A 24597-nucleotide genomic window follows, 5' to 3' on the forward strand; every position below is an offset into this window, starting at 1 on the left:
GTGTGTGTACTGGTATAAATCAGACCTAGTATATATGGGGTCAACACATATACATACAGTCTAAGTGTTAGCAACAGAGTTGTAGTAGGAAAACATGTTTGTATGAGCAGAAATAAATATAAATGATAAGAAATAAATATCAATAATAAAATAAAATAAACATAAATTAAAAAGAATTATTAGAATTAAAAAAAAAATGAGGTAAATACAAATCAAAACAAATAATTGTAAATACATATAAATTATATGAAATAAAATTAATTGCAATTAAAATAAATGATAAGAAATGAAAAATTTAAAAAAGTAAATCAAAATTATTTACATTCATTTTCTAGAGGCGCATTATTCTGCCCAATCAATCTACATACGATCATAATAATCCAAATATTTAGAGTGCTAAAATTCAACAGTTACACAACCAGGGACTCAGTTATCGCTGCAATCACACTTATGTATTGTACTTTACATAGTTCTCTGATATATAATTTGGAAAATCCATCTTTTCTCTGTTAAAAGGCACAGTTTAGTTCACTCCAAAATCAAAAACACGTATTTTCCCTCTTACCTGTGGTGCTATTTATCAGTCTAGATTATTTTGGTGTAATGTACAACAACCTAGACTAATAAATAACTCTAAAGGTAAGAGAAAAAATATGTATTTTTGATTTTGCTGTGAACTGTCCCTTTAAATGAGCAAACCTATTGAACTGTATAAAAAATGCAACAAATTTTAATATGTTTAATTGATTGTATACATTCATGTCTAAAAGACAAAAAACATTGTTCTCACACCTAAATCCCCTGTCACATGAACATTTTTTTAAAAAGCCTTCTGTGGGCAGATGTTGTAAATCTTTTTTTAAACACTAAAGACTGTGCATGTGGTCCTTGGGCATAAATGTATGTTATGCTATTGTCCATATTCACTAAAATAAAATAACTGTGATGCACATTATTGGTCTGGTCTTTTATGTCAAACCATGATGCAATCATAGTGTTAACATTTCAGCTACTGTGGATTTCTCGTTTTGTTTTGTTAACATAATTGTTTTGTCTTGTTTCACTCCATGTCGTCAGAGGTGAAGAGGTAGGCGTGCAGCTCATCCTCAGCAGGAGTGTCGTCCACATTGCTGACTGGGACTCTCTGGGCAACAGGCTTGCATCTGGGCATGAGCTTTCTCCCAGTCTGAAAGAAAATTTTCAAGTTTTGTCCCTGGGTTTGACTATCAATTCAGTTTCAGCTTTTAAGACAGGTTTAATTTCAAAGTGAGATTTACTGTATTTTCACTTATTTTTTTTTTACACATAAATGCACAAGATTACTTACTATTTTCTTGGAGTCAGCCAGAGATCTCTCCAGGTATCTCCTCATCCTCTCCTTCTGTTTCTCCCTCTGCTCTCTCAGCTTTTCCTCGCGTTGCCTGAAACATGACGTGCAGCAGGAAGAATTAAATAACACTATTGCATTTTACAAGGTTTGGAAATAATATATTGAAAGAAAAACATGCAATGCAATGAATTCCAGGAGTTATGTCATGATGAATGTTATTGTCATTTAGCTTAAATCTGTTGCTCTTTAACCCTTTGAAGCCTGGATCAACATCACTTCTTTGTGCTACATTCAGACACCTTTCACAAGTGTTTAAACGTTTGATCTCAACCAAAGCAGTTTGATTTCTTCCAAAATATTAAGGAAAAAGGCGATGAGCAACTTGGCAAGAAATGTCCTGCAAACTCCAAGATTTTTGTAGATTTAGAAAAAGTATTTTTTTCAAAGCTAGGTAAAAATGAACAGAAAACTGTATTTGTAACTATCCTAATTACGTATTTAAAATCCTTATTATTGTTTTTTGAGATTCTTTATTTTTCTGGACAGCTGTTCGTGGTACAGAACATACATCAACACAGACAGTTAAATTTCCCCTACTTTTCAGATTTTCCACAATTTAATAGCTTTGTACAATTTTGGAGAGACAAAGTGTACTTATAAAAGCTCTAAAATATTTTAGGAGGAGGCTTGAGAGAAACATAGAACAGCAGTCAGAATAGAACAACAGAATAAGGTCATTTATCCAGTATCTCCACAACATCTGGCTGTAATGGTCTTACATATTTCAGCCAATTGGTCCAGAGCCCAGTGAACACACTTTTCTGAAGGCAAAGAGAGAAAGTAATCTATCCCATAACATAAATATCATTCACTATATCTATCCTGAGAATCATAATTATTTCTAAGGACTTTTCAGGTAATTTCCTTGTTCATTTTGTTGTTGTTTTAATTTTAATTTTAATTAAAAAAAAAAAAAATTTAATTTCTTCCTAAATTGCTGTTGCCTTCTTCCCGTGTTTTTGAAAGAAATCAAGGCAATTTGGGGGTTAGACCTTGTTCTTGTATGCAGAAGATACTTTGCAAATTTCCCTCACCTGCTCCTCCTCTCACTGTCCTTGATCTTCTTCATCATCTCTAAGCTTTCTTCAGGTATGCTCTCGAGGCTCTGCAGCAGTAAAGACATGCGATTCTCGATGTTGGCCAGCTTCTCCAGGGTGCTGAGGTTGGTGATCCTGTCATCCACGCAGCAGCGATGGACCTCCACCACCTTCTCACCCAGAGCGTCCAACATGACATCCTGCAAGCACGAGGAGGAAGTAGGATAGATCATTGAAGAGATTATGAGACCAGATATCAACTGCTCAGAACTACTAATACCACCATGCATTAGGGCAAGGCAATATAAACATATTATATTGTATCAAGATATGAAAATATATATATTCTAAGATATTGGATATTGTTACATTACAGTAAAGTGATGTACTTTTTTCAACTTATCATACAGTTCTACTTGTTTTAATACTTGCCTTTGCCCACTTAGTCATTATATGTACACTACTAATGATTATTGATCAAAAGTGGCATTGTTTTAAAAAGTCAATATTGTCACATAAAAGAGAGACGTTTGATTCTGTCTCCAAGCTCTAACATTAATAAAGTGCTTCTGAGGAGATTTTTAAAAAATATTGAGATGTGTATCATGTATTGGGATATAGCCAGTAAATATCACAATATAATTTTCAGCCCATATCGCCCAGCCCTGCTGTACATGATGTCTGGGAGTTCTTGTCACTCTGATCTTAGATGAAAATGTATTTAGACACATTCTGCCTCCTCACCTGGTCTTGTGTGTTCAGTGACACATGCAGCTGGACCCTCTGCATAAGCTTGTTGCCTCTTGTCTTCTCTACTTCAATTCTCTGGATCATGTCGTCTATCTGCAATGTTAGCTGCTCTTCATCCTTTTTACTTCAGAGAGAAAAAAACAAGGATTACCAGAGGGGCACATGGGCTGCGCAGACCTCTGTCAAAGCCAATAGTCCAGTTCTCTGTGATGTGCACATCTGTGAGCCCAACCACGACATATGTCTGGATATTTTCAAAACGATTAAAATAACGGCTGTTTTCTGTATGAAGTTTGAGCAGCTTCATGTGCGGGTTATCCCAGAGGATCACTGGTACCTATGAATGTGTCAAGTCAATTCAAGTCACTTTCCTTGCTCTTTTTTTGGATCATTTCTTCTTTCATTAGTTTCTTCACATGTTTTTGAAAGAAAACAAGCCAATTTGCCCAGGTTTCAAAGGGTTGAGATGTATGACATTTATTCCACTTAAACCAAACACCCAACCCAGTCTCATAGAAATATGTGAAATAAGCACAAAAAAAACAAACAAAAAACAAAACCTAAAATGATTCAGATCCAACCCCAAATTCAATGGATTCTTCCCTGGCCCATGCTCTACTCTTCCAACAAAGTTTCATAAAAATTGGGCAGACAAACAAACCAAACCAAAAATAAAAAACCCCTTTGGCAAGGGTGACAATAGAGCTGAAATTCCAAGTAAAAAGTGAGGCGCCTGCAGATTTCAGGAGAGTAAATAAGTGCTTGTTTCAAAGCAAGATAACAGGCAAATAATACATATATCATTTGTATTTTTGACCTCAGATACTCACATCTTCTTTCTGGTGGTCTCCATGGAATGTCGGAGCTCTTCAAGTGTCTCTTCCAACCTTGTAGAGTTCTGAATCAGGGACAAGTTCTGTTCTGTCAGCTCTGTCACCAGATCCAGTAGCTGCTGGGGATCAGTGAAGTACAGCTCTGGCTCATCCTGCAGAGGTGACAAACACGATGGGCAAGATAGAAGAACTTTTGAGTACTGAAAAAAAATACTATTAAAAGATGAAAAGAGATTTTAACCCTTTGAAACCTGAGTAAATTGGAGGTATTTCTTTCAAAAACATAAGAAAAAGGCAAAGAGCAACGAAAGAGGTGACTTAAAAATAGCAAGAAATTAGTAAAAAGTACAAGAAAATCACGTGAAAATTAGTTAAGAAAGAAAGAAAGAAAGAAAGAAAGAAAAAAATCACAGTAATGACCTTGAAAAATCCTTAACACTTAATTTAATAACAGAACTTTAAATGTGTAATTATGATTTTTTTCCCTATACGTTTTCTCTAGCTTTTTAAAAATAATTTTCTAAATCTGTCAATTTCTTGCAGTTTGTGGAACACTTCTTATCAAGCTGCTCATTGCCATGTTTTTGAAAGACATCGCACAAATCTGCTTAGGGTTCAAAGGTTTAAATACTTGTGAAATGCGTCTTTAAGCAGCGCAAGAAAAGTGATATCGCTCCAGGTTTCAAAGGGTTAATTTAGAGAACCAGATTTCTAGTTTGAGGAAAACTAACCTCATATTCTGAGCTGTTGCTATCAAGTTTAGAAGCTGTGATCCTGAAAGGAAAAAGAGTTTGGGATCAGGAGAAAGCTTTACTGCAAGATATTCAAAAATGATATCAGCATGCTTTCAGTATTTTTAAATGACCGTTTAAAGTTACTGTATACCCACAAGAAAAAATGATATACTTTATACAAGGACATATGTGTTTAATCATGGATTGCCACCTTTATTTAGCACCACATCACTGTGTCTGAATGTAAAAGATAAATACTGGGTGTGCAGCAGAGCAGCTATCAGTGCTGTGATTGAGGAGTGTGTGTTGGTGTTTCCTCACTGTGTGTCGCTGTGGGCTGAAGACAGCCTGGTCTCTCTGATGGACGGCAGCTCTCGACCCGGACTGGAAACCTTGCTCTCCAAGCCTGTGTGTGTGTGTGTGTGTGAGTGTGTGTTACATTAGAATCACACTACCAGCACTATCCACACTTACTAGTCCGGCATGTTAGAATTAAAGGGGCAGTTCGCTCCAAAATCAAAGTCACATATTTTTCTCTTACCTTTAGCAATATTTGTCGATCTAGATGTTTTGGTGTGAGTTGTTGAGTGTTGGAGAAATCAGCGGTAGAGATGTCTGCTTTTTCTTCAATATAATGGATCTAGATGGTACTCGGCTTGTAGTGCTCAAACAAGCATTCTGGAAAGAGACAAACCTTGTTGTGAGCAGTTTCATGTAGGAACTATTTTCTCTCTCTACCGACTATATCTGCCAAGCATATCACACCACAGACGAAATTGTAAATCAACTGCTAGTACCACTAAGCTTGCGAACAATACAGCTCAGCTGAAGAGGATGTAATTAAAGTTTACATCTCCCGAACACGAGAATCTTGCCCATGGGTAGATACACACTTCCTTCTGTGTGGTGATACGGTTGGCAGGTGTAGTTCGTTTATTTGTAGTTGCAGAAGGAAGTGTGCATTTACTCATGGACGAGGGGCTCATGATCATGACAGTGCAAGATGTAAACATGAATGCTGTTCTCCTCGGCTGAGCTGTAATATTAGCTAGTGCTGCGGTGCTAAGTGAGGTAGAGGTAGATTCTGGTTTCCTTCTGCGTGGTGTTACAATTCTGCAGAGAGAAAATCGTTCCTACATGAAACTGCTCACAACAGGGACTGTGGATTATCGTGAATGACTGGGTCATGATTTTTGGAAAGAGACACTGCTGTGGAGTGTTTCGAAATGTTTTAATTCGGAGCTTTTAGCACTGGAAGCGGAGTGCCATTTAGTTCCATTATATTGTAGAGAAGCCTGATATTTCTACAGGCTGATATCTCCAACACTCAACAACTCACACCAAAACTATAAAGACTGCTAAATAACACAAAAGGTAAGAGGAAAAATATGTAATTTTGATTTAAAAACAACAATATTAGGAAGTTCACCTGCAGCATGCTGGTCCTCATAATCTATTTTATGTTAATTTTCTTGGTTTTGTACTTGCCGTTGCTAATAGCGGACTCTTTGGGCTCCCTGACTTTATCTTTCATAGCCTTGGTCTTCTGGGCCTCTTGCCACTCTGGAGGAGACAGCTCAAACAGAAGCTCCTTGTATCTCTTGTAGTCTATCAGGATTTCTTCAAATTTGGCAAGTTCACTATGAAACAGAAATGCTAGATTGAAATCAACATGACATAACACTGTCCCTCCCAATTCATTTACTCTTATTTCTAATTCTCAGTGCACCTTTTGTACATAAAAGATGGGAAATGTGCACTCTCATTCATTTTAATTACTCAATATTATCAGACTGCTACCTTTTAATGGTCCCTATTTCAGCAGTTAGTTTCTTGATCTCAGCATTTTTCTCCTGTTTGGACTTGGCCTCCTGTTCAAAACTGACAGCACAGAGAAGACGACCATTTTCAACATGACTCTTTTAACGTCCAGTGTGCAGCCAGCATGTCATGTCCTGATGCTGCTTACAATGTTCTGGCCTCCACAGACTTCTTCTCATTCTCCCTGAGGAACTCTTCAAAGCTAAGGTTGTCTCTCTCGATGATCTTCTCAAGCTGTCTCAGCTGGGCCTCCTCTTTTGCAATGGCTTTGTCCATCCTCAAAATCTCCGACCTCTTTGTCATCAGAGATAACTGAGGAAAGTAGAATAGCAGGAAAGTCAGACTTTCAAACATTGTTTCTCCTGGCAACAACTTTACCAAAAAGCTTATTGCCAGAAAAAATGTTGGCAATGTACGTTTTCTGCAAAACATGGATATGAGACATTTGTTTGTTTTGTAGCAGACATGTTGAAACTTTGAGGGTTTTTTGTGTTAACAAAACTCTGATTCCAGAGGGACTCCATAAAACCTGTAAACAGAGTTTGATGTAATAAACCAGTGGCATTCCCCTTTAACAGCTATAATGTTTACATAAACATGATGGACATGGTTCAAGATGGCCGAGAGCATCAGACTGCTGCAAAAGCAAACGTTCCTCAGCATCAGTCACAAGGAAACTGACTCCAGACTGTCTAAATCGGTTACCTCAAGCACCGCCTTCTGTCGTTCCATGGAGATTAAGTCATGTTTGCTTTCTTTGGTAAAGTTTTCTGGAGACAGAGGAAAGACAACAGTTAATTTTTACATTAGCCAGTTAGCCACTGCGTGCACTCTGCTCTCTGTCCAGTCACCTCGTTTCATCATGGCCATCTTCAACTCGCGTCTGCTGGCAGTCTGTTTAGGGACAAATGTCCTACTCTTGATTTGTTTCTTTATCTTCTCCTTTTCTTTCTCCTCCTCCTCCTCCCCCTCCACGTGTTCTTCCAGCTCTTTCCCCAGCTTGGCCATCATTCGTGTAGCGTGGGTCGTCTTCTCATCAATCGGCAGAGCCAGGAATTTACGCTGCTCCTGTGCATGGAGGAGAACAGCAGCAGGACCAGAGGTCTGTTTTTTTTCTTGCAGATACGGTGTTGCACAGGTACCACGCTGTGCATGTAAAAAAGAAGGTATTTGAATTTACACAGCTGTGCTCAAACACACACACCAACCTCTTTTTGGTCCCCTCTTTCATTTATGCTCAGCAGGAAAATGTTTTTACTGTCTGGCACTTTGAATGGGCTCTGTTGGGTCTGCCTCCTCCTCCTCATGTCTGCACACAATGTCATAAAGAGAATGTGTTTGGGGGGAAAAATGTGCATACAGGTTTTTACATTTTCACTTTCTATTTTACAGATCAGTCACTGCCCGCTGTACCTGCTTTATGTGATTTGGCAGCACTTTGAGTCTCTGGAACAACAATGCAGCCTGAAGAAATCTCAGCTCCTTCTGTTGAAAACATGATAAATCACCAACCATATTTACAGTGTGTCTGACGTGTGACGCATAGCATTATAACAAATATTTACTGGGATGTGGAGACGCCATCTCTGAGGTTACTGCTGGCATGTGACACCGCTCTGGCTCAGTGTTTTATTTGGCTGCAAGAGAAAAAAAATTAAAGACTTTTTGTGGGTGACAAATGATAATAACCCAAATTGCAACACACTCTATACTATTTTAAACTATTTAAAACCATTTAAGCCCCCACCGATTCACTCTTATAAGAATAATAAAGGTTGCTGGAACAGGTTCAATCAGGCACAAGTTAAAACAGGTGCAGGCTGGGCCACTGGTGTACTGAGCTTTTTATTTATGAGATCATTCAATGAGCTTATTCTACATCATGTTTGTACCCTATAAACCTTCTAAGATCAGACTCCATTTTCATTTCAAATTTTGTTGTGTTTCAAGGCATGGAGCATTTTGCCAAACATTAATTATGAAATAAATGTAATGAATACATTGTAATTATTAATGCATTTATGTAATTATCAGTAATAATAATACTAATAATACAATAATACTAATAATAATATACACTGTAGTCAACTGGTTATGTACACTGCAAACTACAGCGCATCGACTCTGTGGCGCAACGGTAGCGCGTCTGACTCCAGATCAGAAGGTTGCGTGTTCAAATCACGTCAGGGTCAATCTTTCTTCTTGACTTGCGATTTGATGGATCGCCGTTCAACTTCCCGTGCGCACTAGCATCGGAGAGTGTGACAGGATGCCGAAAACACAACGGTTTATGTTCCTACGCGCCCTTGACCAGGAACATTTTTCCGTAATATGACCTGTAGGTGCATGTGACTGTATTGCGGGCGTGTGTGTCATTTGTGAAAAATAAATAAATAAATAAATAAATAAAAATTCAACAGAGTGAACACTTATTTCAACAAGCAACGAAATAAAGAAATTACGCACACGCACACCTGGAAAAAGGTGTAAAAAAAAAAAAAAAAAAAAAAAAGGTTACCAAACAAACAAAAAAAGACAGACTTAAGAAAACTTTTTTTCAGAAATAATTTTGTAAATCTGCTTGTCCAGTTTATGGGAAATTTCTTACCAAGTTGCAATTGCCTTTTTCGTGTTTCGTGTTTTTGAAAGAAATCGTACCAGTTTGTTTAGGGTTAACAGGCTGAAATACTTGTGAAAAGTGATGTCGCTCCAGGTTTCAAAGGGTTAATGTAGCTAATGCTAACTACTTTGTGCACGATTCTTTTTCGAAAAAATAGCCTCTAATTTTTGACAAAAGCAGGTAAAAACTGTTTCACTGAATATTCTCTTTAAGCTCTTTAAAAAAGCTTATGTGTATTTCAGCAACATATCACGGCTGTAAATACTATTTTTAGTTGTTAGCTAACTTGCCAAACTAGCTAACATTACAGGTTAGCCCGGGCGTCTGTCTCTCATGATAAACAAACAGGCTGTAGCCACTGTACAGGTTAGCATTAAGCCATTTGTTTCGTACACTTCTTTAGTGTGATGTTAGCAATGACTTCAATTTACCGTCTGATGGTGTTCATACTCAGGACAGCTACCCAAACTGCGAGGAGAGATGAGACACAGAACTTCACTCCTCGGTCTGTGCTTCCGTCTGTGTACTGTTGTCATGGTAACCGCTGTCTTCAGGGTCTCCTCTGTGAACTGTCGGAGTTTGATAGCACTGTACCAGGAAAATGTCTGTAGGCTAGCTGTCAGCTGTAGCACTGTATTTTTGTTTATTTAGCTAACAACACAGATGGGGATTTCTTTCTTTCTTTCACTTTTTATTTTGTTCAGTTTTTTTCAAGAAGTAGCCTAAGCGCACATTTTTCCATAGATATGCCTCTGAAAAATGTGAAAAATGTTAGAAAAAAGTGGAAATCCTGTTTGAATTTGAAGTGATTGTTTTATTTTATTTCATACATTTATTTTGTTTGTAGAACTTTTTTCTCTTTATTGTGACAAACAGTTCTCTGGGCCATTTACTTTTTTGGTTTTAAATAGTTTTCAGGTGATTTTCTTATACTTTTTAAATAATTTCTTGCAATTTTTGGGGTCATTTCAGCTCATTGCCTTCTTTCTGTTTTTTTGACAGAAATCAGACCATGTTGCTCAGGTTTCAAAGGGCTAAAGTCCATTGGTTTCCAAACAAGATTAAGAGAAAGCTTATCAATGACAATACTTTGTTATTTTACTTTGGTTTGAAGGCTTTGCAGCTATCATTTGGTAGAGTTCGAGACAGAGGTTGTGAAGCTTGCTCATCAATCCTGTGGGCCAGTCATATTAATTCTCCACTAGATGGCATAGACAGATCATGCAACTTAGGCAGACATCCATCCCTCCAGCGTTGGATGCATGGATGTATTATTATGAAATCTTGGATGGCCCACTGAAGTAAAGAAACCAGATCTCAGGACTGTCATAGATCCTGTAGAAAGACATGTATGTCTGTATTAGAAGTGAACAGTGCATCTGTGTACATGATCATTTCTGCCCAAGTTAAGTTGCCTTGGCTGCCAACACTTGTGGTTGATTGTGTGTGCCGGTGAATATACTTAGAACTTGATACTGTACATTCACTCCCACGCATCCACACATGACCCTGCACATCTCAGCTCAACAAGGCGGCCCACACACTACACTTGCTTGTAGGAAATCCCAGTGTCAGATTGTCAGGCTAAAGTAATGCAAACACACGGAGGAGTGTTGGCTCTCACAGCAGAAGGGGGCACGTGGTGTAAGGAGAGAGGAATTATGTTTTATTCAGATTTGAAGGGATAGTTTGATGCTCATCAAGATGGAAAGGAAACCTAAAGCAAGATTTTCTGTGCATTTCGAACTTTACAAAAATGCTTGTCACTGCTTTGAAAACTTTGTGGCATTAGCACAACTATATTCTCAATTTCTGAGGCCAGTCTTTCAGTAGTTTTCCAGAAAGTTGCTCTGTGTACAGTATCACTGTCTTACAGGGCAGATAAGCTGTTAAGCAGCTGGTTTCTTGCAGTGTTGCATGGGTTGTTTGAGCATTGCAGATTGCCTCTGCCTCCTCCGCTTTGTAGCCCAAAGACAGTGGATATTTGCTATTATATAAGAGGTGAACAGTCAGCCTTCCGTGCATAATGACATCGACAGCTTTTCTTCAAAGATAATTAACATCACCACCTTCAACCAACACAAAAAAGATGCACATTCATATATTATACACAGAGAAAAAAACCTCAGCATTTCCTAAGCAATATATTCATTTTTTCAGTCTGCTAATATTAAATGTGAGATGGACAGGTTCTTAAAAGTTAATTCTCTCCCTCGGGTCTTGCAGTGAGTTTAGGTGGCGGAGTCAGAAGGCAGCACTGACCTCCTGTCATGAAGCAAACATCGGAGCAGAGTTGGAGCTGCCACACTGTCAGGCAGCTGTTGAGCTGCAGACTGAGCCGCTCAGCTCCATGTGACTGTGCTGCTGCTGCTGCTGCAGGGCTCCAAACTGAGACAGCACTTTATCAAGTTAGGCTGTTCCACATGTCTGCTGCAACTTTGTGCACTAAACCATATATTACTCTTTGCCCAGAGTCAGTAGACATTATATTCAGCACCCTGAAAGTAACAAACAAGCACAGCTGCGAAGTAAATATTGATAAAAGATAAGTTACACTGGGAAACACTTAACAGAAATTAAATTGTTTTTTATAAATTAGATGCTAGACAGGCAGTGTCCTTTCATACCATCTCCTGCTGAAATATGTGATATTTTAAATCCTTTGAAACCTGAGCAAATTGGCTCGATTTTTTCAAGAACATGGGAGGGAGGCAACAAGCAACGAGAGGTAATTACCAAAAAATAGCTAGAAATTCATAAAAAGAGAAAGACAAAGGGTTCATTCAAACAGTTGCTTGTCGCCCTTCCAACTACAAAAAGTAGCTACAAACAGCAGGTCTGTGCACCTATTACATGGTGTCAGAAACAGCTATCCAAATCAAGGATAAATAAAAGAATTTCTCATTTTATCTTACAGAGCAATGGCTTACTCTTTACTCAATACTTAATGTAAACTAATAAAGAAAATGTTCCACAGAGAAACACATCCACAGGAAGAGCCCAACAAAAGTTTTGTAAATTGACAGAAAACCTCTTTCCTTTGTACGGGATAAAAGGTATCATTGGTCAGAGCTTCTGTTCTGAACCTTTTGCTTTGTTCTTGCCTTTCTTTTAATTAATGTAACAACAGGTTTTAAGTGAAGTTTGATTTGCATAATACGTGCCCTACAGCGACAAAGCAAATCTGACAGCTAGGAATGAACTATGCCATGTTGACTTTTATTAATGCCGATTATTTAAATTTAACAATTTCCCCCTCTTATGTTTGAGAAAAGCTAAAAACAACCCATTTTTTTCTTGTAAGGCTCCAATGACCCAGATTTTTTTTTTATTGCAATTGACCTATCGCTAAGGCCCGCCCTCTAACCCCAAGAGCCAATCACACAGCTACACCGTGCACACGGACATCCTGCTCGTAGACCTCCATATAAAAATGTTGCTTTTATTTAAATTTATACAATTATAACTTAAACGTGCGACAAGAGGTATCCTGAGAGGCTATGGAGTGTATTTTATCCTGATCCCTAAACCTCACATTAACAAAGCAAATTGTCTCCGTTGGATTAAGCTGCTCAGTTGACAGAAGATAAACAAAGATGTCTACATTTGTTCTAAGGTAAGCAATATAATGTAATATAAAATTTGCTGCAAAGTGACAGGTATAGGCCAATATAATGTTATACATTAGCATATGTCAACATTCGTGCATAACCTCACCTTGCAGCAAACTTTTCAAGGTAGCGTTAGCTTAAGTTAGCTGACAGCCGCTAACATTATGGCCAACTTCAGCTTCCTTACCATGGATGTATTATAGTGAAATCGGTTCGTAACGTTAACTCATAATGTCATCCATTAAACTTAGCATTTTTGTCCCCTGAAAATCGGATGTCAGTGTTAAATTTATCAAAAAGTTTTTTAAAGCCCACCAAACTGAAAACTGTTAGTTAGCTTAGCTGTAACGTTACAAAGAAAGCAAAGTCTGGCTAACGCTAAAACCGTAGCATAGTGAAGACCCCTTTGATGTTTCTGTGTGACAAATAACTTAATAAGGCTGTGATTTTTAATTAATGTTAATTAATGTCTGAACCCCAAAACTTGCTGGCACATTTGAAAGGCATGTTTAAAAAAAATAAATAAATAAATCTGATATTACACAATTTTTCATAGCTGGAAAATAAAAAACCTGCAAAAAATATCATTGAATTTTCAAATTTCAGACCATCCTTCAGACAGTCATTTGCAATGAACGCCACTGTCAGGAAACATAACCACATCCAAGCTTAAACTAGTGATAGTTCCTCAAAATCATTACATTCCACATGTTTCATTTGAAATTTCACCAAAAAATGAATCTTGCAACATAGAAATAGAGGGAGGGCAGTACTCTAGATTAAAAAAAGATAAATAAATATAAATACATCACATCCCAGCCAGCCTCTCCTTTGATAAACAACAAACAGTCCCTAAATATCAACCACTGCAATGCTGTTGCTGTGCTGCTGTGAGCGCCAACATGTCCCTCAAAAAATAACACTGGACTTATGAAATATTGTGGAAACTGAATAATCTGTGTGACTTCTGACAACTGGCTGTTTCTCCACACAGCCAGCAGACATATCTGACAGAATGTAGCATCCTCTTACAGCCCAGCACCTTAGCAGTAGTTTATAATGCACTTCATCACTTTCTCTTAGCTGGAAAAGTCTTTGTCTTCACTTTCTGACTCGTTCATGTGTTCTTGTCAAGTATTTGAAATAATAATCATGTCAGTTATAAATACTAATGAACATTGGAGGGCCGCGATTGGCAAAGGCTCAGAATGTAATGAATATGCTCAATCGATTATATTTGGTATTGTGACGATCTGTTTAATTGAATTAATTATTGCTGTGTGAATTGGGAATTTCGAAAGACACATTCTAAATATAGGACACTCAGAAGCATGTCTAATGCCAGTTTACACTGAATAATTATTTACTGGGGAAAATGAGTGAATCTTCAGCTTGACATAAAGCGCAGAAATTGAGACATTATTCAAATCCTCCAAATGTCTGTCTATCAGCAGAGCCAGCTCACTTCAGACCTGTTTTTCATGCAAAGAAGGTCCCGTGAAAGGTCTAAGAGTATTAACAGTTTCATTTTCCTGTGCTTAAAAATATGTGATGAGAAAAAAGAGGACATCGTCTAAATTTAAATCAACATGAACAACATTTATTTCAACACACATGCTTGATGCACTAAAGCTGGATGAAATCATGCAAAGACAGCATTTTCTCTCCAGTCAGCCATTGTGCAGCAACTGAAATCAAAACACCTTGTTGCTTTTATTGAAATAGTCACGACTTAGTTTGCAGTTTAACTCTTTGAATCAGGTTTTTCGTGCATTTCTTTCACAAAATGCAAATCTTTGAACCCTGAGCAAATAGGTTTGATTTCTATTACAAACGTGGGAAGAAGGCAATAAGTAACACACTGCGCAGCTACACAGGTGTTTCTGATTATCCTAGCTAATGAGATCTCAGATCAGGGCTGTGTTCAGCCTCAACAAAACTCAGCAAAATGTTGATTTATCTTTTGAAAACTGTTGCAACATCATTTTTGTTGTGCTGCGCTCAGGTGCTTTTTTCATGTAAGCTAAGCTTTGAACCCTGATCAAACTGGGGCAATTCTTTTAAAAAGATGGGGAAAAAAGGCAAAAAGCAACTTGATAAGAAAAGTTTTACAAATTGCAAGAAATTTGTAGATTTAGATTTTTTTTTAAAAGCTAGGGGGGAAAAGAAAAAGCTAGGGGAAAACAACATTTTTTAATAATCTTAATCACTTTTGAAAAATTCTCTGTGCACTCTGGCACCTCAGGTAAACCAAAAGTGCAAAACATTTCACATTGTGAGTCAATTAAATTTTATTGTTGTTAAAAAATGGTCGGGGGGGGGGGGGGGGGGGGGGGGGGGGGGGGGGGGGGGGGTCAATCTGCACATTATCAGGGGCCAGATTTGGCCCGCGGGCTGTAAGTTGAGTATCACTGTGCTCAGCCTTCTACTTCAGTCAGTGTATGAATATTGCATTTTCTTGTTAGTCCCATAAGCCCAAATGAATTAATACTTCCCTGTTTACATTTCCATTGCAAATTGAGGTGCTTGTGAAGGATGTGTTCTTCTGGCTGTGGGAACGTACAATATATTTGGGGGGCCCGTCCGTGCCTGTCGGCTTTGATCCCAGCAGAATTAATCCCATAAGCTCATATAATTAAAAACTCGTTAGCAGACAGACGCCTGTCTTGTCTGGAGAAAATGCTGTCTGTATTTGGATACTCGGGTGACTGTTTGGCAGTTGAAGGACATTTTAAGGGAAAAGATTTAACTGGAGAAATGACATAGAAGTTTTTGCGTTCCAATCTGGTGGTATTGTGGGAGCTGCTCCTCTTGAGGTTTTTCACTCTGCGACCAACAGTATACTGTTATCTGTTGTCTCTGCCTGATTAACAGTTCTTTCCCAATAGCATCTTGAGTAAACGACAATAGAAAGTACTTTTATTACAAACTTGGTACATGGATCGTACCCGGGAAAGTTAATTGCCATTGAGACTGCTGAGAATTGTGGCTCCACCTCTTGGACTAAACCACTCATAATGAAAGATAAGATGCTCTTTCCACCTTGGCCCACAAATTTATTTCGTTTAAACCCAGAAATCGTCCCAAATCTGACTGTGGGAGGATAATAATAGTCTTTATCGCTTTCATCAGCACTTTGATATTTGTTTTCTTTCCGGTGGGATTTAAGAGATAATGTGATTGACTTTGATAATGTGGTGATGAAAATAGCGCTCCTCTGGACATTTAACTTAATTTACCACCTGCTGTCTCCATGGCGTGTGTCCAAAGTTAAGATCTGTCACCACAGGACAGTAAAAAAGCAGGAGACAGTCTTGTGACTTGTGACTGGTCAAGTGTTTGTGGGTTTTCAGATCTGGTTTAATGACGCCTTGGCACGTGTTAGTTTGTGTCTCTTTGTGGCCTTTTATGTGTCTTTTTGTGGTTGTTTGCCTCCTTTTGTAGTTATTTGGTAGCTCTTTGTGGTCATTTTGTGTATCTGTGAAGTTATTTTGTGTCTTTGTGATTGTTTTGCCCCTTTTTTGTAGTTATTTTTTTGTCTCACTGAGTTCTTTGGCTCCTTTTTGTGGTTATTTTGTGTCTCTTTGTGGTCTTTTGTGGTTTTACTCCTGTTTGTAGTTATTTTGTGTCTCTTGCCATTTTGAGTCTCTTCCTGCTATGTATGTGTAATTTGATCACATTTTTTCAGGTGAAGGCTAGTGGGCCCATGTCTCTTCAGTACATCCATGGCTAAAACCCACAATTTCAGTGTCAGAGAAGTTGTGCTCGCCTCCAGTTTTGTAATAGCTGATTAGTTATTTCAGTTGATACTGGTCATCAAACGTATGGACTGGTGCTGCATGTCTTCAGTTTAAAAGAGGACTCATAACAAAGACTGTCTCATCACAGAGGTGTAAAAATAGATTAAGTATTTAATCAGAAGACAATTGCATGCAAATCACTTTCCCTTGAAGTGCTGTGCCACTCAAGGGATTGAAAGTGAAGGAGATTTGGGTTAGATTCCTTTCGGCAGCCATCTTATTCCTCTGAGACTTTCCTGTGTTTTTTGTCTCCGTCTCTGTCTTTATCTCTTTTTGTCGGCATGACACCACCATTCACTACTAAAACTACCCCATTCATTGTTATACAGGGTTTTATTATTTGTTAAATGCAGCATAAAAGCCCCTATTTGATAAGTCAGAGGCCAAATCCAAAGGCTCTCCACCTGTATTAGTATCAGTACTTTGTAAGGTACACCGTGTGTGTGTGTGTGTGTGTGTGTGTGAGTGTGTGTGTGTGTGTGTGAGTGTGTGTGTGGGCAGTGTTAGTGGACCATTGTAAATGAATCTGACATGCTGATCAGTCCCCGTGCCATGATCTAACAGCGGCAAAGATCCGGGTGGTGCAAATATGACACAATAACTCAGAGGCGATGCGGTCACACCCTGTCACTGTCTCATCACAGTACTGGACATCTTTCAAAAACTGACCTTTACTGTGAAATACTGGAAACATGAGCACACTTAGCTATTCCCAAAGCCATCTGCCAATACATTTCTGCCGTCAACATATCCATATGGTCCGAGTGGAACATGATTAATCAAAAAATGATGGCCAACCTGGCAAAAAATCCAACATCCTGTCATGACAATCAGTGACAGTTAAGGATCTAATTTGGGCTGCCTTTTTTCTCCAAGATCCATAAAAAGTCTGATGCTGTCAAAGTGCTGAATGACAGCAGATACCTTTATGTATTAACTGAGGCTACCTGGACAAAAGAGTTTTTTTAAGGGTGCATTCATTTTTATATTTATTATATTAATAATGGATCAAATGACAGGGTAAAATGAAAGCAGTCACCACAGAGCATTATCAGCAGACTGCAGTTCTCTGCAGCTATAGAGCAGTTTAATGTCTTTTAGCTGTTGTTTCGGTTTAACGACTCACAGCTTTATTTTTGGGTTTTCTGTCACCGCTTTCATTAACATTGTTATCCTACATTCCCACTCGTCAGATAGCAGCGCTTGGTCATGGCTTTAAACCTCAAACTATGTTTCAGGTACCCCTCTACATCAGTGTTGGATGCTTAGGGACAGCGTGTCAGTTTGTGTCATTGAGTCCTTTTTAAAACCTTTATTTTCACAGGAAATGTACAGTTTCTGGATGTTAACTGCATACATTGCTTTTCACATGAAGGTAAAAAAAGTTTGTTTTTTAGTTGGGGTTGTTAAGATTCACAAAATTCACAGCTTGGTCAGTACAGTACAGTGGTGTCTTGGTTCGGTTTGATTTTGATACAGCAAAAAAGTAAAAATGCCAGAGAACTTAACTTGATTTTTAAATTTTTTTTAATCTCATGTCATTTTGATTCATTTATTTGTTAGAAAATAACATCAGAAAGTATGATCTCTACAGGATCTGGATTGGAGGAACAAAGATAAATATCTACTGAGAATATTACTGGTGGCTTGTAAGAAATCAATAACGAAGAAATGGCTGAAGAGGGAGGCACCTAGTGTAGATGAATTGGATTGATACAGTGTACAGCATCTTTGTAATGGAAAGAATCACTTTTAATTTAAGAACACAAAAAGAGGCATTTATTGATAATTGGCAAAAATGGAGTGCATTTGTCTCTACCATAAGACCGGATTTCAGGTAATTTCAATCTGTACTATCAGAATACTTATAAGTACTTATTACTTTATTTTTATTTCTTTTTTCTTGATTTCTCAACTGGAGGTATTTACCAGTCCCCCTATGTACGCTTATACTTTTTCCTTGATACTTCTATACTCATCTATAGGTCTTCATGTTGATTGTTTGACTGTTTGTCTGTTTACATGTAAAATTAAAAACCAATAAAAAGTAAATGACAAAAAAAAAGAAAGTATGATCTTTTTTGATGTTGAACAATGATGGAGCTGTACCTAAGTGACCCATCTTGTCTTCGCAGCACAAAAATAACAAAAACAGCTCCTAATAAAATATTCAATGTAGTATAGTTATTACAAATACAAATAAATGACACAATTCTTAAATTTTCTTAAAGTTTCTTAAATGCCAGAGAAAATTCCCTTTTTGAAATGTATTTATTTATTTTTTAAATACTTTAAAACTAGCAGTATAATTTGAGCTTTTGTTTCTTGTACAAAGAAAGAAATACATTCTGGCTCGGCTAGTTTAAGTCAGGTTAAAGCACATTCAGTGATTTCTCTTTAAACATTGTAGCTGTCAGAAAATACTTTTTGAAAACGTGAAAGGACAGGGAACTGACAGTGTAGCAATGTGCGTGTGAGCATTGAGTTAGCTGCACCCCACAAGCTCTTTCAGTCTACTGATTGGCACACCAAAGGGTGCCGTCAGCATCGGTGTCATATCGCCATGACAACACAGGGCGTGATAAAACATTGTTTTTTGAAGATTTGGAAATGAGAGTAGGCAGAGAATTTTACATAAGAAAAGTAAAAATGAAAATACCTTGCCAAGTAGGAGAAAAGACAAATGAGGAACTATTTGCTAAATAATGAAGCGCTAACACTCCCTAATAATACAAATCCAAGTCTGTCTTGAAGATAGGTTTCATCTTCTTAAATGTCTTTATGGTGACCAGTGAAGTTTCTCAGGCTGAATCAAAAACTTCAAAACTTCAAAATCGTCATCAGATATCCCTTTAAAACCTGGATCAACATCAGTTTTCCTGGGCTATGTTCAGACGTCTTTCACAAGCTATTTGACCCTTTGAAAAATGAGAAAATTTGTTTAATTTATTTTGAAAACTTTGGGAAAGAGACATTAACCAATTTGGCAAGAAATGTCCCACAAATTTTTACAGAAAACATAGTTAACTAAAAAAAAAGAAAGAAAGAAAGGGATTCTTACTAAAGTCATTAAAAAATGGGGAAAATGTCCAGAAAATGATATACAATTATAAATATGATTTGATATTTACATAAAAAAATATAAAAAATAAATACGTATATATGTTTTTTATTTTCAGCGCTTTTTCTAGATCTTTTTCTTATGTTCAGGTAATGTGTTTGTTTTTGTAACTTTTTAATTATTCTTTTTGCTAATTTGTGGGCCATCGTTTGCTAAGGTGCTTGTTGCCTTCCCCCTATGTTTTTGAAAGAAATCAAACCAATTTGCTCAGGTTCCAAAGGGATATCTGACAGATATAGAAATATATTATGAGATCATCATTCATTAGCACCTTGTGAGGTATGTGGAAGTCTTTGGGGAAAACACGTCTCTTCATGTACAGCCTAATTGCGGCAGTATTACTGGGAGCAGAACAAGTAAAGAGATGTGCACACACTGTTGAGGATAACTGCTGTGGACGTCATGGCACACAGTAAATGAGGCAGAGACGAGTAAATGGATACTAAATGAATGAATTTTCTTTGGCTGCAGGAGGAAAATTTAGTTTTGAGAACTTCAGTGCACCAAAGTTTCCTGTATGAGAGAGTTCTATTAAATCTGGCAGCGATGCAGATTAAAAGATTTGAAACTGCTGTTTACAACCACTGAAGGGATTCCACTGAACATCAGTCCAGTCCAGATGTCTGTAATGTACGGCCTATATCTCAGTGTTAGAAATTTGGCCATCGGTCCAGGCCCTCTCCTGAGAGGCTCCTCTGAGAGTGAGGGTCTATTTCCAGTGTGCCTATTTATACAGCGCCTGCCTCAATAGAGAGGCGAAATGAAGCAAGATCTTCCCAGCAATCAGGCCAGGAAACTGAGGGCTTTGATGGATCAAAATCCCATTTTCACTGCGAGACGTGAACGTATTCCACCGCTGCAACAGTTCCCAAAATCAATATAATCAATGCAACATTACAGGTTTGTATGGAAGTCTGGGGTGGACAAAAAAACCCATCTTCACATCAGATTGGAAGTGTTATTATAGGTAATCATGCATTCAACATTGACTTTGATTGTTAGCATGCACACCCTGGTAATGGCACAGGTAATCCATTTTTTCTCTGATGAGGTTCATTTTAAAGCCGCTTCATGATAACCAGGATATATGGAGGTAGATATGATGACAAATCATAACATGCATAATGATGAAACTGAGACATTTCTCAGCATATTTTGTGTTTACAAAAATATCAGAAGAATAGAATATTCTGTCATGTTAGTAATTTTCTGATATATCATCTTAGTAGGCAGGTTTCCATTACAGATTTGCACAAAAATATTATGTGCATGTATATCTATCTATCTATCTATCTATCTATCTATCGCAATATTTCCGATAAAACACAATTGCAAGATGACTGCGTGTCCACTGAGTGATGTAATGCGATTAACATTACAAGAAGCATGGCAATTGGATGTTCAAAACAATAGCAGTTTTTTTGTCTATTGCAGCCACTTCTCTAGCCGTCATCTTTCCAATTGTAAGTGACATATGCGTGTTGTGTGAGAGATAATGGAAAGGCAAGCCCTTTATATGTGGGAGCGACCACGTATGAGGGATTTCTGGGAGGTGATGGTCCACGATTTCACAGAGGAATTGTGGATTCAAAACTTCCGGATGATCTGCTCAACTTTTGAAGAGTTATGTGATGCAGTAACACCTCTTGTAGCGCCTGTTGCATCACACACAGGCTAATGGGACATTTTGGCCCCAGACTTTTGCCAGAATTTCACTTGGGCAGTTTAAGTGCCCAACTAAGGCAATGATCAAATACAGAAGTTTCACAATAAGAGCAGAGTACTGGATGTAACCTCTCGGCTAGTCACTGTTTCAGTATAGTTTCTGCAACTCTTTCACCGATAGCTACTCTGTTTCTCTGAAAAAGTGAAACGTGTTTCTGGGTTGTCACTATCCATATTCTAACATAAATAAGTACTTACTGCATATTGTTTAAGTAGAAATCGAACAGTTTGTGATGGTGAAACAACACTTAATTGGTTAGACTTTTCTGTCTGACATTTGGTGCTGGGTGGGTAATGTTCAGTAAGTTTATCAGAGATTTTCTTTCCCTGAGCGTAAAGCAAAACTCAAAAACTAAAATACTAAAATGCTTAGCGAAGCTAGCAGGAATGGTTGTTGGAGATAATTCTCTGTGCATTTGTCACTAAGAGGAACTCCATTCACATTACACATAATCATTTAATCCTGTTTCAGCATAAAGATATTGATTAATGCTCTGTCAGCACTGTTGCCACTTTTTAGTGCTGTTTATCACCTCATACAATGGCTCATATGATATCTTATGAAAATGCACACACGGAGGTTTGTGTGATATTCTACAAATTAGTGTCCCACAAATGATGTTATGCAGTGTAGTTATGTACTTTGCGTTAAGCTACGTATTTTGCATAAAGTTACGGGGGTTAGGTTGGGTTTAAGTAACTAAATTTGCTGTGGCTATGTTTGGAAAAAGAAACATGGTGGCGACATACCTGAGATTGACTCAAAATCCACTCAAAATTCATTCGGTTCCAAACATGTCTCCTCAGGAAAGTTTGGAGGAAAATCCTTTGACTTGTTTTGTAACCACCACCCTAACATGCCCTATGGGGACTGCTTCCTTTTATGTCAGCGCCATTGATCACATGATCACAGCCTCCCAAAATATATGGGTTATACACAAATTACCAGCTCATGATTACATAGGCTATGTCCAAATTTTAACACATTACCTTTTGTAGTAAAACACCAAAAGTGCACCAGAACAGCCAGATAGCACTGTTAGCTGCTAGCCACCAGCTCTAACACGTCCATGTCGAGAACCATGTAGAGACACTTCACACACTTTGAATTTAGCATAGAGCACTTTAAAGACTGTCTAAGGTCAAATTTTTATGCTCATTTCCAGGTTCCCAATTGTATTTTTGGTTTCTGTTAGAACATTTTTGCACAATTTACTGTTAAATGTATTATTTTTTTCACACTGTGTGCCTGATTATACATGTATACACTTTTTGTCTGAAGTGCTCCATTTCAGTGCCTGTCTCCTGATAAAGACCAGTCTGCTCTGATTGGTATTTCCAGGTCTTTCACATCCTTGCTTTTGGTGTCTTTGCACCATCATTGCATCGAGGAAGTCACTGTTACAGCACTTTTTACCTTCATAGAGTATTTGTGACATCACAACTTCAAGGAAGTCCTGACGGCTCATTCAAAGGTTTCTGAAACTGGGCTGTGTGCATTTCTCTTTTTATTGAGCATTTTCATATTTCCACAGTATTTATATAGCAGCTTTATACCAGCTTTAGAATTTAAAATCAGAATTTTCATGGGTCAATATATGGGTCCTTTAAATTAATTTGATAAACAAAAAAACAATACCAGACAGATCAATACTGTATCCGAAGATACACATCCCCAATTTTTTTAGTAACTCCTATTATTACAAATATCATGTTATATGTTATTGTTTTTTTTTTCTTTTTGGCACAGAGGCACTCTTCAAAAAGGGCACCCCTGTGCATGCAAATATACATCACATGCATATTTATTCATATCTGTCATCCTCAGAGTCAGGTGCAAAAGTGAATTTAAATCACCCACAATCCAAAAGGAATCCGTTGTCTCCAAAATCTCACATTCAGAACAGCTTTTATAAAGTGAAGCTTTGAATCTCTTTGGCTTCTGACATGTAAATTCAGTTTGTAACAATAACAATGTAAAGTTGTTTTCATCCCCTTATTAGGGAAAAACATCATAGGAACAGGTGCTGGCTTAAAGTTGAAACTTGCACATTAGAGGAAGGATCCCTTCACAGCAACTGAATTCATTAGCCTAATCTTCTTGGTTGGGAGACTTTTTTTTCCCCTCTGCTGAAGTCTCTACCAGCTGGATGATATGTGTGCTCCAGGCTACTGCTGCTAAAATGCCTGGAGGGCGTTGGAACAGTCTGCTTTGTGTTTCTAATCACACGATCTGCTCAGGTATTAATGTCATTCTGAACAGATTTTTTTGCAAGGACATTATGTGTTATATACTGTGTTTTTAGACTTTTGGAAGGGCCCATAATGTCTCTATCAAGCGAAACACCCCACAAAATTGGCATCCATACTGGGTCCCATGACTTCACATTGCCTGCAGAGATTAAAGTGACGACATGCCAAGTGTGTCCTTGTGTGTGTCCGTGTTGTGTGTCAATGATGCCAAGGTTATCTGCTGTCACCCTGTTTCTGTGGCAATTGTCATGGCTCAGCAAAACGGCTCAGCAAAGTGTTGTGGCTTACATCTGCTGCTGTCGGTGGGGGGGCCCGGGCTGCTGTGGAGAGGGCTGAGGAAGCGGAGCAGGAGCAAACTTGGACCGTGTTTCCAACATGTCGTCCGCCCAGGAAACGCTGTGAGCCCCATCCCGAGAAAGGGATTTGTTCATTTATTGGCTGCAGAGAGAGTAGATTTTATTAAAGGGATTCAAACCAAAAATTAGGTATTTCATTTTCAGCATGCATCCATAATAAGTTTACTCTGACTTGTTTCACTATTTTTTTTAAATTGAAAAATAGGTGATTATAATCCATTTTGGGATGTTGTTTTCTTGTTTTTTCCTCCTCACATTCGGCTGCCATCATCCTTTCTTTAATTTTATGATTTTGCTTTAAAACCGTGATGCAAAGACTGTTTCCAATGCAGTCACAAATTTATGAAAACCACACTTGCGTATGCACGTGTGCACAGAAACTCACATATTTGCTGCAGGGCAGTTCTCCCACCAACATTTATGCCTCTGCCTGCATCTCCCACCGGTCACGTCCCCTACAGACAGAGTCAAAACCATCACCAGAAACGATCTATAAATGTGTGATCGCCTCATTTCCGCCTGTGTTTAAGGAAAAAAGAAAAGAAA

At 38.0% G+C, this 24597-nt stretch overlaps 1 protein-coding gene and 1 non-coding gene across 2 annotated transcripts; one reads left to right on the plus strand and one right to left on the minus strand.

Moving 5' to 3' along the window:
- Positions 1–1060: 1060 nt before the first annotated feature.
- LOC121947679 (cilia- and flagella-associated protein 100-like) lies at positions 1061–8192 on the minus strand. The gene is made up of 15 exons (XM_042492767.1): positions 8131–8192; positions 7979–8050; positions 7774–7874; positions 7417–7633; positions 7271–7335; positions 6714–6877; positions 6545–6625; positions 6233–6384; positions 5066–5150; positions 4742–4784; positions 4008–4162; positions 3172–3301; positions 2425–2627; positions 1328–1421; positions 1061–1186 (listed from the first exon to the last, which is right to left on the minus strand). Exons 1-15 carry the CDS (start codon positions 8168–8170, stop codon positions 1061–1063), a joined length of 1728 nt encoding a protein of 575 aa, XP_042348701.1. The 5' UTR covers positions 8171–8192.
- Positions 8193–8685: 493 nt separating this feature from the next.
- On the plus strand, positions 8686–8757 carry trnaw-cca. Its single transcript has one exon. It is a non-coding gene; the product is annotated as a tRNA-Trp (tRNA).
- The last annotated feature ends 15840 nt before the right edge of the window (positions 8758–24597 follow it).

This window comes from Plectropomus leopardus, chromosome 9, assembly GCF_008729295.1.
Source record: "Plectropomus leopardus isolate mb chromosome 9, YSFRI_Pleo_2.0, whole genome shotgun sequence".
Classification (NCBI taxonomy): Eukaryota; Metazoa; Chordata; class Actinopteri; order Perciformes; family Serranidae; genus Plectropomus; species Plectropomus leopardus.

Bases quoted from the DNA above. Each gene is read 5' to 3' on its own strand.
- LOC121947679 (XM_042492767.1), bottom strand. From the start codon at position 8,170: ATGCCAGCAGTAACCTCAGAGATGGCGTCTCCACATCCCA. The intron at 5,151-6,232 runs GCAAGTACAAAA...ACACACACACAG, and splicing joins AGAGTCCGCTATTAGCAACG to GCTTGGAGAGCAAGGTTTCC. The intron at 4,163-4,741 runs GTTAGTTTTCCT...TCACCTCTGCAG, and splicing joins GCAACAGCTCAGAATATGAG to GATGAGCCAGAGCTGTACTT.